General features: G+C 58.0%; 1 protein-coding gene across 1 annotated transcript in view; it reads left to right on the top strand.

Moving 5' to 3' along the window:
• The first annotated feature begins 3,358 nt into the window (after nt 1-3,358).
• Nucleotides 3,359-17,502, top strand: part of Ubac1 (UBA domain containing 1) — a 37,485-nt gene continuing 23,341 nt past the window's right edge. The window contains exons 1-4 of the mRNA XM_013029363.1: nt 3,359-3,370; nt 3,993-4,046; nt 4,933-5,109; nt 7,090-7,140. Of these exons, the coding sequence (XP_012884817.1) occupies nt 3,359-3,370; nt 3,993-4,046; nt 4,933-5,109; nt 7,090-7,140 (294 nt within the window). The remainder of the gene's footprint in view (nt 3,371-3,992; nt 4,047-4,932; nt 5,110-7,089; nt 7,141-17,502) is intronic.

Raw genomic sequence — 17,502 nt, 5'->3', positions numbered from 1 at the left:
GCAGAGATCAGCCTGGGACATCTCTGTGGCTTGTGGCCTCACCCGAGCTGGAGGCCCAGGCGTGCGACCAGCTGTGAAGGCAGAAACTGGCTTGTGCGGAGGGATCCTCGGGTCTTTGGTTGCGTTTTTGCTAACTTACAGGGCTGGGTTGTGGCTCGGCAGCGGCGGACTTGCCCAGCACGTGGGGGGCCCTGGGTCTGACCCCCAGCACCACAGGAAAACAACATTGTGAAAGATCATGACACCGGTCATTCCCATTGCCTGGCCTGTCTGCTCACGGAAGCTCCCACGGCCCAGGCTCCCCGGCTCCCCCAACAGCCACCCCAGAGCGCGGCAGGTGTGCAGGCGTCTTCCAGGCCTGTAGGGTCCTTGCAAAGTGGCCAGGCTGAGGAGCCCCAGCCTTAGGTTCTGAGAGGCTGCACACAGGCCCTCGGGGAGCGGGGTGCAGGCGAGGCGCCGTCCAGAGGGCGGCACAGGGAACAGAGGCCCGCACACCCCACCCTTCCTATCTTCTGTGTCCTCCACACCCCCATCCCCTGTCAGAGCCCCCATTTCCACTCTCCGCGGAGCTCCACAGCGCTCCCTGTCAGACCCCTCCAGCTCCCTGTGCGGAGCCCCGCCCACGCCTGGCCTGTGCCCTGGATCCTGGGGCAGGAAGGGGAGCAGAGCAACTGGGGCACAGAGACCAGGCGCCCTGCTTCACCGCTCCTCAAGGGACACAGAACAGGAGGTGCCCGCTGGGCAGCCTGAAGAAGCCAGGGGCTCTTCAGAGAGGGCTGCCAGGCAGAAACCCACCACTGTCCAAAGAGAGGGGAGACGGTGGGGGGGGCACCCAGCCCTGCTGGGATGAGAGCAGGGCAGGAATGTGCCTGGCCAGGGGCCTGAGGCTCCTCGCCTGTGCCACCCTGACAAGTTTCAGAGGGGCGGGTGCTGGCCTTGGACCCAGAGCCCAAGCCGGGCCAGGGTAGGGTAGGCAGACACTGGTGAGGCGTCGGAAGGGCTCAGCCACCCGGAAGAGCCCCCTGCGCTCCGCCTCCCCGCCCGCCTGTGGGCACGGCGCACTCCTGTGTTTAACCAGGGCGGTTTCATCTGCGAAGCTGTCGGTGGCAGTCTGCAAACATCCCCAGCCGCCGCCTGCCAAGCGCCACCCGCCGCCAGCTTGCCTCGCAGGCGGTTCACGCAAGCTGCCCGGCCTGGCACCAGGCTGCTCGCCGGCCTCCCCCGGGAGCTGGCGGCCTCCCCCGGGAGCTGGCAGCCTCCCCAGGGCTCCCTTCCTTGCAGTGTCCCCATTCTGTCAAAAACCATAATCCGCCAGCCATCTCTACGACCCCTGGCCCCCCTAGAGTTAGGAGGACATGGGGGCCCCAGAATCTGAGATACCCTGAGAGAAATGAAAACCTCTGGAATCTTTGGGGGCCCTGGGAGGGGCCGTGGATCCTCCCTGAGCCCTGGACACAGGCCCCCCAAGGAGGCCAGCTCTGCGTCAGCACGTGGCTCCCGGGGTGAGCAGGTTCCCAAGGGAGAGCTGCTGTCCCCTGAGTCTGCTCTGTGGTTCTCCTGAACTCCTGGCCTGGCTGCCCGTGGGGTCGGTCCCTTCCACTAGCCCCCTGGGGGCCAATCAGAGCCACAGGTACCTGTGCCCCTCCCCCCAAGGTGTGTCCTTCTAGCCTGTCCGAGGCCACCTGCTCTGGCTGGAGAAGTGGTCACAGACCCAGGGCCCCTCCCAGCCAGGCCCCCGCTGCTCTGTTGGCACACCCATGCGTGGACCCTGATTGGCCTGAGAGGGTGGCCCCCAGGGACCCAGAGGCTGACACAGTCACGTCCTCGGTCAACCCTGCAGCTTCCAGCCCCTGGGGGACCTCAGCCCCAGCGCCCCCTCCCCCCCAGCAGCGCTCCACCTCTCAGGCCAGGCCTGCATGCCCATGCAGGGCAGCGTGCCACCCCTCTGGCCAGGGCTGCTCAGCCTCAGCTTTCTTACCAAATGCCTGGGGCCTTTCTCATTGCATTTAGGGGCTGCCAGCGGGGGTGCTGCGGATCCCCTTGCCCCCGGGCTCACAGTCCAGCAGGCCCTGTGGTGCTGCCTGGAAGTTGGAGACTTAGAGAGAGCGTGGGCGGCTCTGGGTGTGGTGTCCTCACCTGTACTCCAACACGCAGGCGCACATGCGCACACACGCACACGCGCACACACGCACATGCACACATGCCGACGGGATCGTGAGACACATTCAGACACAGAGCTGTCTCTTCAGATCTAGACTCTTTGGTCTAGGGTAATCTCGGGCCTTCCCACTTGTGCCTCAGTTTCTCCATCATCAGAAAAGGAGGGCTTATTCTAGGCCCTCCCTACCCCTGGGAGTGAGGCTCCACTGAAAGGTGGTTGGGCTCACCCCGAGAGAACGCTGGTGGGTGACCCAGGATGAGCCCCTGTGCGAGCCTCTTCCAGACACAGGTCGGGTACTTGGGGGCAGCGTCGCCCACACAGCCGTCTGGGTTCTAAACTCGCTCACAGCGCGCAGCCCTTGGCTTTGTCTGCTAGAATGCCCAGTTGGTGAGCGAGATCACAGGAAGCCTGCCGAGGGCCCGGGGCTCTGGCCCTGCCCATGGTCTATCTGTGCTCCAGCTGGCCCCGAGACCCGTGGACAGCTGGCAGAATGGGTAGCAGTTGCCTCCACCCAGAAGTGAGGGCAAGCCGGGCGGCTGTGGCTCACACCTGTGATCTTAGCTACTTAGGAGGCTGAGATCTGAAGATCGAAGTTCAAAGCCAGCCTGAGCAGGAAAGTCCCTGAGAGACTCTTATCTCCAATTAACCACCAGAAAATACCAGAAGTGGCGCTGTGGCTCAAGTGATAGACCTCTAGTCTTGAGCTGAAGAGCTGAGCGACAGCGCCCTGGCCCAGAGTTCAAGCCCCACGAATGATCGCCCCCCCCAAAAAAAAGGCAAAGGGCAGCCAGCTGCAGGGGCCACGTGGGAGTCACCTCCCCTTCCCCCAGGCTCCAGAGAGATAGGGGTGTTCACCACCCTTACCTCTGAACTCCCACAGGGACAAAAACCAGGGCCGCCTACCTGGGGCTCACAGGGCCTCCACGTGGGGGGCCAGCGCTGGGACTGGCCGGGGCCTGGAGGGCCTCCCCTCCCCAGGGCCCGAGGTGACCCCACAAGCTCCCTCGGGGAATATGGCACAAGGAAAGACTCAAGCATTAGTTCAAACATAGAGAATAATGACATTCTCTTTTCGTAAGGAGGAGAAAATGTGAAATCATGAACTAACAAAAGAAATTCAGCCAACATAACCTCCTAACAAGAACTGACATTAAAATTATGGTTATTAGACATATTTCCTTCCAGGAGTAGTTAAAGATGCTGCGGAAGGTGAGGCGATTAGTTTTTAAGTTTATATTACACATTATAACACAGCAGGCCATTAGCGAGATGGTGACATTAACCGTAATGTACTTGGCAGAGAGATCTGTAGCCACCTGCTAGACGGGCTCCTGGCTGCCCGGGTATGGCCCCAATGGGCCAGAGCCGAGGGTCAGGGCACAGGCAGGTACCCAAACCCACAGGCTGATGAAAGAGGCCGGTGTCCACCCCAGAGGAGAGGGTGGTGGGGAGCGGGGAGGGCCACGCAGGGGCCGCTGCAAACACCGCCCTGCAAAGCACTGGTTCCAGGTGAGAATCCAGGAGAGTGTGAGGCTGAGAATGGGTTGAGGTCAGAGGTCAGGGTTCCCTGGAGCCAGGGGCAGAGGTCGGGATGAAGCTGGTGCCTTCGCCATGCCTGGGCTGCCCTGGAGTGGGTTCTGGGAGCGCGAGGCTGACAGTGAACCCCGGCATCTCTACCAGACCAGCACATGCCCTGCGCCCCTTCACTGTCCCGGGTGCTTCCTCCAAGAGAGATGCTGTGGATGCCCCAGGCCCAGAGAAGGACAGAGCGGCTCTGGGTCCCGGCTCTGGCCGCCCTTGCGCCCCTGCCTCTGTCTTGGTTGTCTCACAGCTGGCTGGCTCCCTGCGTCTCACTGCACAGCTGTCTCTGCAGGACACTGGCCATGTGCGTTGAAGGCCCACCCTTCTCCTTCCATCTCAACCAATCAAATCTCCAGCGGCCCTATTCCCAAATAAGGCATGCTGTAAGTCTCCAGGGACGGGGATGTGGACTAGTCTTTTGGGGTCTTCCCCACCTGGCTTGCATCCTGCACGGACAGGTTGGAGACAGGATTGGGGGGAGATGTGCCTTTCCCCAAATTTGACCCCTTACATGACAAAACCAGTTAAAATATTTTGGTTAGAAACCTTTCTAAGCTGGGTGCTGATGCCTCCTGCCTGTTAATCCTACCTACTCAAGAGGCTGGATGGGAGGACTGTGGTTCAAAACCAACTGAGCAGAAAAGCCTGTGAGATGCTTATCTCCAATTAACCAGCAAAAAACAAACACAAACAAACAGAAGTGGAGCTATGGCTCAAGTGGTAGAGTGCCTGCCAGCTTGATCAAAAAAGCTAAGCAGGAGGGTGAGGCCCTGAGTTCAAGTTCCAGTACTACACACAGACACACACACACACACACACCTGACTCCCTTTTAAAGTCCACTTCCCAATGCCCTGCCTCCTCCAGAAGGTCCCTGAGCACAGAGGAAGGCTCTGTGGACCCCTGGGATTGCTGGCAGGGGTCCGTGCTGCGCGGTGCCCACCCAGCCCCTGCCATCTCCTTTGTCCCGCTCTGATTCTCAGCATTTTCCAGGCGTGGGTGGGTGTTTGAGCTCCAAGACCCTCACTGCCACTCACATCCTTCGTTCCCAGCCTTGTTCTGGGCCTGTTCCATGGATTGTGAGTTCAAGGTCCCTCCTGTCACAGAACAGAGCCTCACCCACAGGAGGCCTCCAGGCCGCTCCTGCCCTGGTGGGACTGGCTTGGTGATGCCCCCTGCCCATCTTCCCCAGAGGGTAGGGGACCTGGCTGTCACTATGCAGAGAGAGAACAGAGGTGGGTGCCATATCCCACATCTTCCCGCGGCCTCCATCAACAAGGCTCGGATGGATCTGAGCAGGACAAGCCTGTGTGCATCTACCTATAACTTTGAATTAAACATGCCACGTGCTGCCGATGGGCTCTTGGAGGTAGCTCCAGCAGCAGCTCCATAAAGCTCATGTTATACTACAGCCATTATGCGCGAGTTTACTGTATATACATTTCTAAACGGCTCCGCAAACAGCAGCCTACTTATGGGCAGAGAAGGAGAGCTGCTTCATTTGGGGTAACAAATGATCCTTGATTTGATTTTAAATGCAATGACAGCCAAATTTATTTCTTATTTAATCACTTGCCTGTGCTGTGGAGAGCAGGGGGATATTAAACTACACAATGCAGAGAAGGCTCTGGAATCAGCCGGAAGCGGCACGCGAATAGATTATGTTTATAGGGCAGAGTGGGAGCGGAGCGCAGAGCACAGAGCCAGAATGGGTATTTTTGTCATTTATACAGTAGCGTATATCATTACTTCTTCCCGCTTTCAATTTTTCAGTAATAAAAATATAGGCAATGTGATTCTTTTTGCATTACAGACAAACCATCTTGATTATTAAATAATTTTATTCATCGGAAGTACCACCAAGCATCTGAGCAGGTAAATCAGGCTGGGAGCAATCAGCCTGCTGCTAGAGCTCATACAGCGGCTTCATCTCTGAGGGCACCGCGCCGGGAAGGAAGGGGCCGGTTCACCGCCAGCCTCCCGGTGCCCATTTACAACCATGCGTACCCACAGCTGTGGTGCTCACGGGTTGTTTATTCTTCAGAAGCCAGTCGGTTTGGGTCATCGCTCCACAAGCTCCGGGTTTGTGTTCTGTTTAATTAGGAGCTACTACTCGAGTACTGCTGTCTGCATCAGCTGGACACCATGGTCCCTAGGGACCAGGCTGCCCAGGGACCCTCCCAACCCCACCACAGAGCCCAGGAGGGACCTGGGCAGGGCCAGGTGTATTGGGGGGCACACAGAGGACCAGCCTGCAAAAGGGGTGGCCTGGCCTCTGGTCCCCAGGGAGCTGGCTGTGCTTGCTTGGGGATGTGGAGTAGCCATCAGCAGGTACAGCATCTTGCTGGAACATTCCTTTCAGTTCAACTAGAACTACTTAGAGCTAGTCATGGTCCCTTGCCCTGCTTTTTCTCAGGCTCTAAGTGGTGGACTCCTTGCTTGGCCAGCTGGACCCCTTCCCCCATGTCCTCCCCTCCCCTCCCTTGACCCTTCCACTCCCTGGGGAACTGACCCTGGCTTCTTGGTTTGGAGCTACCAGAGCTGCACTGAAGACCCTCAGGGGCTGCCTGGGGGATGCATCCTGCCTGAGATCCTGGGGTATCTGCTCTTGGTTAGGGTACACAGCTCCGAAGGGTGGGAGGCTGCCCAGCACCAAGGCCCATGGCAGAGGGGCTCTAAGGGTCTCTCCGCATTGAAGGGACCTTGGATGGCTCTGAGGGCTTTCGAAGACGGCCAGGTGCCGAATGAGGGGGCGGTGTGTGTGGCTCTACCTCCTGACAGCTGGGGGCCAGACTCCTGTCGCGCTCTGGCCGCATTCCCACCATGTCCACCTTGCCCCTGATGACAAGGCGCCGCCGCCCCCGCACTTTGGGGGCTTCTCCCACTCTCTGCCCGCCCTCTAGGAGTGGTGCTGTGGCCAGCCGTGCTCTCCCCGCCGTGCCAGAGGGGGGTCTGATGCTCTTAAGATGGCAATCCCGATGGCTGGCAGTGGCGGGGGCAGGCGGGGGGGAGGTGCAGAGGGGCAGGTAGAAGAATCTGGAAGGCAGTGCTGCATGTCTGTGTGGCTGGGCAGAGGTGTGCGGCTGGGGAGCACCACAGAGAACCCTGGGCCCAGCCGTGTGTACAGGAGCAGTGCCAGGCATCCAGTGTTTACCACCCCAAGACAACCTGTGCGGGGAGGCATCATGCCCAGGTCCAATTTCCCCCTCCCAGGACCAGGGCCAGGGGTGGCCGGGCTGCCCCCTGTGGGGTCCTCAGCTCATGGTCCGGATCATCACCCTCATCCCCACAGACCTGCTAGGGGTGTCTTTGGGTCTGGACCAGGCCCCCTGTGTGTCCATGCCTGCAGGGAGACCGTGAGAGCCATGGCTACTGGGAGTGTCTGATGCAGGAGAAAAGGGTGTGGAGGGACAGGAGGGGGAAGAGGGAAGGAAAACAGGGAGGAGGGATAAGGGTGGAGAGATAGGGAGGGGGAAGGAGGAGAGACGGGAAGGAGGAATGGGAGGAGGAACAGAGGAGGGATGAGGAGGAGGGATGGGAGGAGGGACAGGGGAGAAAGGACAGGGGAAAGAGGGATGTGGGGGGAGGGCTGGGGAAGGAGGGACATGGGGAGAGGGATGTGGGGGGAGGGATGGGACAGTCTGGCTGAACACCAGGGGAACACTGTGTCCCCGCCACCTCCCCAGCAGGGACTGGATCTGAATTCAGCGTGCGTGCCCAGGCCCGCCCACCAAGCTGGAGGCCAGGGAGGATGGGCTGGCCACTGGGCCCAAGGCCACAGTCATGCTGAGCCCCTGGGCACTCCTGGGCTGGGCCGGCTGACAGAGGTGGCCTGGGACCTGGTTCCTTTTCCCAAAAGCTTCTTCAGTCTAAGTGGAGGCTGAGGCGGCCAGCCTCCCCCTCTGCCCCGGAGTCCCGTCTCCGTGGGCAGCAGCAGGGAGCCAGGCTGCAGCCTGACCAGGCTGGGAGAGGACAGGGCCAGCAGACCATAGGCGGTGACGGGCCAGTGCAGAGAGATGGCCTGCCACTGTCTCTGTGGGACACTCGGCACTGAACCCCCAAACCCTCCCCCAGCTCTGCTGCAAGGCTGATGTGGCCCCCAGGGCCAGAGCCTCCTGGGAGCCAGGCCAGGGCAGCTCAGCCCAAAGGATGCTGGGAAAGGAGGAGCGAAGGGACACCTGGCCTGCAGAGGGGCTCTGGGCCCAGGGGGAGGCAGGCTGAGCACCTGTGTGCACAGCAGAAGGGTGGGTCCCCAGTGCCACCACTGGCACCAACAGGCCCTGGGATGGAATTCTAACCCTGCATCCTGCGCAGTCAGCAGGCGGTGGCTCCACAGGCCTCTGATGGGAGGAGGGAAGGGAAGGGACCTGCCCCGGACAAGGAGGGGCCCTGGAAGGGTCTCCCTTAGAAGCAGGCGGGCCTTCCTGGGGTTGCCTGAGGGGTGGGGACCCTGACCAGGGCCCCAGCTCTGGTGCTGGGCGCTACCACACGCTGCTGGCTCCCTGCTCCCTGTGGCTGGTGGCAGGCTGTACCCGCCTCCCCCCAGGACGTCACCACACAGCCCCCCTCACTTGAGGTCAGCTGGCACTCCACAGGGCTGGCCTCTGACCTGGCTGCTACGAAGCCCCAGAAGGTGCCCTGTGGATGCTGCGTACCTGAGAGGGAAGGGGAGCACCCCATGGCCTCTTCCCTGGCTCCCTGCCAACCTCATGGGAGAACCACAGCAGACGCAGCCCACCAGGGACGCTTGGCAGAACCCTGGCAGCGCCTCCGAGTTATCAAGACGGAGGAGGGCCAGGCTGAGGCAGTGCCACCTCCAAGAAGAGCCCAGGGCTCTGTGATGAGGAGATACACTGAAGGGTCCCGGGGTAAGAAAAGAATATTGGGCAGGGCGCCGATGGCTCACACCTGTCATCCTAGCTACTCAGGAGGCTGAGATCTGAGGCTCATGGTTCAAAGCTAGCCTGGACAGGAAAGTCTGTGAGACTCTTATCCCCAATGAACCTCCAGAAAACCAGAAGTGACTCTGTGGCTCAAGTGGTAGCGCGCTCGCCTTGCGCCTGAGGAGCTGAGGGACAGCGCCCAGGCCTAGAGTTCAAGCCCCAGGACCAACAACAACAAAAATATTGGGTAAATCTAAGCAAATCCGAGTGAAGGTGGGCCAAATCCATGTGCTGGGCACGGCAGCCCATGCTTTCATCCCAGCTACTTGTGAGGCCGAGGCGGGAGGAACTCAAGTTTGAGGCCAGCCTGAGCCGCACGTCTCAACAAACACACACCAGTGCCGGGACATAGCTGAAGGGGCAGAGCACATGTCCAGACAGCCTGAAGGCCCTGAGTTCCATCCTGGTAACTCAAAGGATCCAGGGTGTGGCCAGGCAATCCTTTGAGGTGGCTTTGGAAGAGCCACGCCCCTTATACTGAGCCAGGCCAAGGTCCCCAAAGCCCCAGTTCCCAGGTTGCTTTGCGGGCCTGTGCACAGCATCACTCCCTGGTCCTGGCCACCTCTGGGCACAGCACGTGCACAGTGGGCTGTTTGTGTCTGAGTCCCAGCTGCATCCTGCTACAGCTACTTGCTATGGAAGCAGGTGACCTGTGATGGGGGTGGGGGCCTGGTAGAGGGAGAGGGGGACCCACACCCAGGACCGGGATTTCAGAGTGAGAGTAGCCGGAAAAACCACATTTTAACCCACCATCATGTGGAGGGTTTTGTTATGAAAAACACCAGAAAGCCATTCGTGTAAATCATGAAATATTCAGCAAGGAAGTCACTTAAATGTCTTGTCTTCCCAGAAGCCGTGCCGGATCTTCCTGCGCCGGGCTCTGGACAGCAGCTTCTGAACTGCTTCACAGGCTGCTCCCGCCGCGGCCCTGTAGAAATGGTGCCGCTCTTCTGTAAATCATTACAGGATACTGGATGGCGCTGGCAGTGTACACCCGTCATCTCAGCTCTGTGGGAGGCAGAGGCTGAAGGATCACAACTTAAGTGTGGCCCCAGACAAAATCTGGACCTAGCAAAATACAAACTAGAGCAGAAAAGGACCAGAGGCATGGCCCATGTGGAAGAGTACCTACCCAGCAAGTGTGAGGTTTTGAGTTCAAACTCCAGTACTGCCAGAAAGGAAAAGAGAAAGGAACAATGTACACCTGGTTCATAGCCAAGATGCAGATCTGACCTACGTCTCCACCCACGAGATGGATAAAATGTGGCCCGTGCCATGAGTGTCTTCAGCAGGAGGAGAGGCCTGAGACATGGGAGAGATCCCTGAGGAGAAGAGCCAGGTGGGGCTGTAGGATTCCACTCCCCCAGGGGCCTGGCGCTGGGGGATCCCACGGAGGCTGCTGAGGCAGGTGGGGCAGGAGCTGGTGTGGATGGGCATGGTACAAGTGAGGTCTGCAGATGGGCGGGTGGACAGATGGTCAAGGGTGCTGGCTACACGGTGAGGGGCGAGTTAGTGCAACATTGCGTGCCTGGAGTTGGCTAGAGTGTCGTGGACAGTTTCATGCTATGCATATTTTATTCCATTGAAAAAATTTAACGGGGTGCTGGTGGCTCATGCTTATATTCCTAGTTATTCAGGAGGCTGAGATCTGAGGATCATGGTTTAAAAGCCAGCCCGGGCAGGAAAAACTATGAGACTTTTTCTTCTTTTGCTTCTGGGTCTTGAACTCAGGGCCTGGGCACTGTCCCTGAGCCACTTTGTGCTCATAGCTAGTGCTCTACCACTTGAACCACACTACCACTTTTGGCTTTTTCTGAGTAGTTTATGGAAATAAGAGTCTCACAGACTTTCCTGCTCAGGTTGGTTTTGAACCATGATCTTCAGATCTTAGCCTCCTGAGAAGTTAGGATTATAGATGTGAGCCACCGGCACCTGGCTTAGTGCTGGTGGCTCCCGCCTGGTAATCTTGCTACTCAGGAGGCTGAGAACTGAGGATCAAGGTTTGAAGCCAAGCCAGACAGGAAAGTCCATGAGGCTCTTATCTCTAATTAACCACCAAAGAAATCCTGAAGTGGAGCTGTGTCTCAAACTGGTAGAGCACTCACCTTGAGCTAGAGTTTAGGGACCATGCCCAGGCCCTGAAGTCAGACCTCATGACTCACCTACTCCCACACACACAAAAAATAAAAGAGTTGAGGATGGTAGAGTGTTGGTGAAAGGTTTGCCCAGGTGCAGGATTCCTGGCGAGGATGGCTCTGGCCAGGTAGGGTTCAGGTGAGGAGCTTTTCAGCACCCTGGAGAGAGACATGGCGGCACCTGGTTGTGAGGATGATCAGAGCAGGTCCCTGGGAGCAGAGGTCCTGGTTTCCTGGGCTCCACCTTGGGCAGGAGCTTGCTGTGATTTCTGGGGGCTCTGCTCCAGCCAGATGGAGAGAGGGATGGGAGGGCTGGAAGGCGCTGCAGGCAGGCCCTGCCAGGTGCAGCTTGGGAGGCCTGGTGCGCACCCCATGGCTGAGAAGACATCTGCCCTTCTCCAGGCCCTCTGGCCGCATCCATGTCCCGCAAGTCCCCGGGACCTGGCACCTGGGGTGGGAGGGGTGGCAGGCAGCTCCCGTCCTCTTTGCTCTATTCACCTGCCCCAAGGTGCCTGGAAGCCAGGCTCTCACTCGGACAGGGGACCATGTTGGGGAGCTTGTCACCCTCTTTTCATAGCAACACAGGTGTTTGGTGCCTGGCAGCCAGGATGCTAATGAGTGCCCGTGTCTGAGACTGTCCTGCCCTTCTTCCACAATGCCACTGTGACAGGTGACTCAGATGCCATCGCAGCGAAGCGGGGAGGGCCTTAGGAAGCCCTGGCCACTCACACGCTCTGCTCCATGACATGATTCCAGGGAGGACTGAAGATTCCCCAGTACAGCAGAGGTTGGTCCTGATTCAGTTCCCACCCAGGGGCTGCTGAAACCTCACATGTGCACAGCTCCACCAACTCAGCCTCGAGGCTGACCAGATGCCTGGATGCCGAGGACGAGCCTGTACAGCCACGTTCTGGCTTTCCGCAGGGAGCACAGTGAGTCCCTGCAAGGGAGACAAAAATCGTCATTGTTCACACACTTCCATATTGTTGTTCTGTGAGGTGTGAGTGCTCCTTGAAAACACAAACACACTGGGTGCAACAGCATATACCTGTAATTCCAGCTATCCAGGAAATGGAGGTCAGGGGGACTGAGGTTAAGTCCAACCCAGACAAAAGGTTAGTGAGACCTTTATCTTAATTACTAAGCCAGGCTTGGTGGCTTGTGCCGCCATCCCAGCCACACAGCAGGCTACAGATAGAAGGTACTCAGGGTCTAAGGCCAGCCTCAGGCAAAAGCATGAGACCCTACCTGTAAAGTAGCTAAAGCAAAAAGGCCTGTATGTGTAGCGCTGCCTAGCAAGCATGAGACTTGCTAGTGCCACTGAAATAGATAAGAATAAAATAGGATAAACATGCAATCCATGGCGAGCACTTTTCTCGGTTCACGCTGTAACTACAGATCACTCTGAGTTGGCCCATATTCTGGCTTCACACAGGCTTTCATCCACTCTTTCTACACCTTGAGCCTGCTCAAGGGGACAGCTGGCTCCACGTCCGCACACCGTGAGGCAGGGCAGAGGACAGCAGGGATGGAGAGGTAAAGGACATGCAGGGAGGGGCTGGAACTCCAGCCATGGGGCTTTGCTGTGCATGCCGCTCCCAGAGAGTCAGAAGCGGGTGACATAGAAATGTTGGGATGCAGGAGATGGGGGAGCCTGGGCAGTCAGCCAGTCTCCAAGAGGCAGACCAGGCCCAGAGCTGCTAGGGTCAGCAGAACAACTCCCTCCGGTCAGGCTGGGGAGGCCTGGAAGGGCCCTGGCTGAAAGACCACCTGGGGATGGTGGCAGGGTCCGAGGGCGGTCTTCCCCTCCCACTCATCACCACCCAGTTCTGGAGGGAAGTGTCTTGGAAGATGTCCTTGGCCAGCGCCAGTGGCTCCCGCCTGTAATCCTAGCTACTCAGGAGGCTGAGGGCTCCGGATCACAGTTCAAAACCAGCATGGACAGGAGAGACTCTGGGACTCTTATCTCCACTAAACCACCAAAAAATCTGGAAGTGGCACTGTGGCTCAAATGGTAGAGCACTTGCCTTGAGCAAAAGAAGCTCAGGGACAGTACCCAGGCTCTGAGTTCAAGCCCAGAACTGGCACCAAAGAAAGAGAGAGAAAGAGGGGGAGGGGGATCTGCTTCCCACAATTCTGGAAAAGAGCATTGTGAAATCCGATCTCCACATCAGTGTGTGGTTAGTGAGGGTGTGTCCTCTGGGCACTGGGACTGGCCGGTGATGGCCTTCGATGACAGACGTGGCCCTGAGAAGCTGCCTTGGGAAAGCTGCAGAGCTTCCGGTTCCATGGCCAGTTCTGGACTGTCATCATTCCTGCCCCATCAAAATAGATGTCTAAGCATCTGGCCCCAGCCTCAGGTCCTTCATGTTTCCAAGCCAAGGCACCAGGTGAGGCCCAGGGCTCCAGGCTGGCGTCCTGTCCTGGCTTGCTACTCCATTACCAAAACAAGAAACGGAGATCCAGAGAGGTTAAGTATTTTGCCTAGCATCACACAGCTAGCCAATGGCAGCATCAGGATTTGAACTCAAGGTTAGTTAGAGTCCACTATCATGGCCTGCTGACAAGGTGGCTGCAAAGACACAGGAATGACAGGGTAGACTGCTCCTGTCAGCCGTCAGCTGCTGCTCCCACGAGCGGACAGCGTGTCAGGACGGGGCTCTGGGTGACCTGGCGTCCCCTACCCTTCCTGTGCAGGGACCCGGCCTGCTGGGTGGTTCAGTGCCCGGGATCCTGGCTGACCAGCGCGGCCACTGCCATCTCCTTATTTTAGGAGCTGGAAAATTACTATTCATGAGAGCAAACTTAAAAATGAAATAATAAGTCTGTCCTTTTAAAAAGCAAATTGCGGTGCAGGAATATTCATGAGCTGTGACTTCATGGGAAATGGCAGCGGCCGGGAGATTACCATTCAGTTAAGTCAGCAGCGGAGGAATTTAGGGAAATGCGCTGTCAGTCTGGGGAAATGCGTGATTAATACTTTCCTGTTTGCGAGGCCCCTTAACGGGCGCATTTTTAATGTAATAATTAATTAACCTTGGGATCACTCACATTTCACAGGCTCCCAGCGCTGCGGCTCCTGGAAGGCAGCGCGGCCCTCTCCCTGCCCGGCTCCATTCGGTCCCCGGCCCCTGGACAGGGGTCTCCCCTTGGGTGTGGAGGCCCAGACCAGAGGGAGGCTTGTCTGGGGAGGACAGGGAGGGCTGGCTCTGCCCTTGGGAAGAAGAGGGGTGGTGAGGACACAGCCACAGAGGTGAAGGCCCTGACCTGGGGTCGGATGGTACGATGAGGAGGTTCTCCTGAAGTCATCCGTCCGCCGCCTCCTGATGTGGGCCAACTTGGAATTGAGACCCCTCAGTCAGAGCTTGAGATGGGGCATCCTGGACTTGGTGAGGGTGGCCCTAAATCCAACTTGGGGTGTCTCTGTAAGGGAAGGGACATGGGACAGGGAGACGGAGCAGGAGGGGCCGCCTGTAGCTCCAGAGCTGGGAGAAGAGAGAATCCTGCTGTGTGAGCTCCTGGGAGCAGCAGCATCTGCGCTGGCTTCCCCAGGCCATCTGCAGGCCTCCTCTGTGGGCAGCCCCGGGGCTGTCTGCGGGCGTCCACCGTGGGTGGTCTGGGGCTGTCTGCGGGCGTCCACCGTGGGTGGTCTGGGGCTGTCTGTGGGCCTCCTCCGTGGGTGGTCTGGGGCTGTCTGTGGGCCTCCTCCGTGGGTGGTCTGGGGCTGTCTGTGGGTGTCCTCTGTGTGTGGTCCCTGGACCATCTGTGGGCTTTCTCTGTGGGCCGTGGGTGGTCTGGGGCTGTCTGTGGGCCTCCTCCGTGGGTGGTCTGGGGCTGTCTGTGGGCCTCCTCCGTGGGTGGTCTGGGGCTGTCTGTGGGTGTCCTCTGTGTGTGGTCCCTGGACCATCTGTGGGCTTTCTCTGTGGGCAGTCCCAGGGCTGTCTGTGGGCGTCCACCACGGTCAGTCCCGGGGGCGTCTGTGGGCCTCCTCCGTGGTCAGTGCTGGGCCAGTGGAGGCAGCCGTCGGGGCAGGAGAGAGATTCCCCAGGAGTCGCAGCTTGGAGCAGTGCTGGCTTGTGCGGTGAGCAGATGAGTCACCAGAGGCCTGGTCCTTCCTCTCTCCAGCCTTGGCTCCCCACTGCAGGGAGTTGGGCGGAGACAGGCTTCTCAAACTGGATGCCCAGCAGACTCAGATGGCATGGGAGCTGCAGTGGGCCCCTCTGCCCTCCTCCCCACTGCTGCTCACCTCCGGGGCCCTCCTCGGGCCACGCTGCTCCCTGGGGCTCTGTGTGCCCAGCTGCAGCCAGCGCCCAGGCAGTTCCGCTCTGGGCCATAGAGTGTTTGTGGACTGGAAGTAGCTGTACCAGGCCCCAAGGTCACATGCTTGTGCCACACACACACTCAGACCCTCCACATACACCCACGTTGACATGCATGCCCACAGACACACAAGTGCACACATAAGTGACTGCACGCACACACTCCCGCACGTATGCACACACAGCCCTCACGAAGCACAACGCAGCACCCTCACAAATGTTTGCTCGGGGCAGGACAGCAGCTCACCTCTTCCCTCTAGTGTCTTTCTTGAGACACTGCAGCAACCACTTGAAAAGTTTTCAGGTTGCTAGAGACAGCCCTGACAGGTCTGTCGGGGCTGGGGGAAGGGAGTAGGCTCTGTACCCCTTCACAGGATGAACCCCCCTTCTGGGGACATCCCAGAAGACTCTAGGCAGTGCCACGAATCACATCCATCTGGCTCCTATTCACGAAGCTTTGTGGAGATGGGGTTGGGGCAGGGGGTCCAGTAGAGCAGTGTGGTCCCAGGGTCACAGCCTGGCCCTCCTAGCCACAGAAACTTCCAAGAGCTGGAGGAGGCAGCCACTTCTCAGCTTTCTTGGCTTCTGGCCTGGCTCCTGGGTCTCCAACACTCCTCCCGTGTCAAAACCAAGTCCAGCTGTGGCTAAGCTCCTCCGGGCCCGCTCCTCTTTGGCTCCTCTTTGGATTTCCTGTCGCTCTTTGCCACCGTTAGGTTCTGGGACTGGGTTTTCTCCCCACCCATATGGATCCTCCTTGCTGCCATCCCTGGCTCCCCTCCTCCAGCACCCTGTCAGCCGTTGCCCCACCTCCTGCCCCGCTCCTCCCAGGACTCTAGCAGTTGGCCCCTGTCTTTCCTTCTTGCAAGGTGACCATATCCTGGCTGATATCATGACTCCATTTTCAGTAAGTCACAGAGGCTCTGGCTCCTAGGAGGCAATTAGTAAACGTTAGGCTGGAAAAACAGAATTTAGGCATGATTATGATTGTCGTGCAGGAAAGAAAGAGGATGTGTGTGCGGTGAAATTCCCAGAGGAGAAGCTGGAGAGGAGAAGCCGGAGTGAGAGGCCCCGGCACACCTGCTGTGAGGACCAGCCTCCAAGCACAGCAGCAGTGACCCCTTCATCTTTACTCTGAATGAAGTGTGCTGTGCAAGTCAATCGAGGGCCCTGGGCTGGCCCAAAATGCAACATTCACATTGGCCATCTATTAAAAAATAATCCAGCCTAGCTATTCAGGAGGCTGCGAACTGAAATGTGGAGCCAGCCGGGACAGGAAAGCCCATGAGAGTCTTATCTCCAATTAACCAGCCAGAAATCTGGAAGTAGAGCTGTGGCTCAAGTGGTGCCAGCCTTGAGCAAAAACCCTAAGGGCGGGCTGGGAAGGTGGCTCAGTGGTAGAGCACTTGCCTTGCATGCCTGAGGCCCTGGGTTCGATTCCTCAGCACCACATAAGCAAAAAAACAAAAAACAACAACAAAAAAAACCCTAAGGGCCTAGGCCCCGAGTCCAGGGTCCAGTACCAACACACACACACACACACACACACACACACACACACACACACAGACTCCAGTGACACTAAAGCACTAAGAGAGGAAGACTTTGTTCAGGACCCTGGCATTGGCTCAGGGGCCTCTATAGTGAGCTCTTTTTGTGCAGAGAGATTAGGCTCCTCCAGATACAGCTCAGATGAGTGCAGATTGCAGCTATTGAGGAGGTAGGAACATCTGGAGGATGGAGCAATAATGGGAGGAAGGGAGTTCTGGCCAAGTTTAGTAGGATTAGGCCAAGGGACCACATTTCACCTGGAGGCAAGGGAAGATGAGCAATCTGAACAGACATTAAGGCTGGGGGTATTTTTGTACTTAAGAGGTTCTTTGTCAGAACTGGATTTCATAAGGAAGTGCACAGATGGATGTAGGACCAGGTTCAGAAGTCTGACTACAGCGTAGGCTGCTGGACCCCAGTGATTCATGCCTGTAATTCTAGCTACTTGAGAGGCAGAGATGGAGAGGATCACAATTGAAGGCCAGCAGCATAAACCATTTCTGAGAGACCATCTCACATGACACTGCACACTTACCATCCCAGTTTGGCGGGAAGTGTAAATAGGGGATAGTGGTCCAGGTTAACCGGGCCCAAAACAAGGCCCTGTCTCAAAATGGCCAGGGCAGAGAATTCTAGAAGCATGGCTCATGCGGTAGAGTATCAACCTAGAAAACCCAAAGTCCTAGTTCAAATCTCAGTATTGAAGACAAGAAGTTTTGCGCAGGTGAAGAATCTTTGTTCCACCACCCTGCAGGACAGCGCGTGCTGGGCCGTGCGGTGCAGCGGCGGCTGTCCCGCACGCGCCCCGCACGCGCCC

Source organism: Dipodomys ordii, unplaced genomic scaffold (genome assembly GCF_000151885.1).
Source record: "Dipodomys ordii isolate 6190 unplaced genomic scaffold, Dord_2.0 Scaffold118, whole genome shotgun sequence".
NCBI lineage: Eukaryota > Metazoa > Chordata > Mammalia > Rodentia > Heteromyidae > Dipodomys > Dipodomys ordii.
This window is presented reverse-complemented; position numbering and strand designations above follow the sequence as displayed.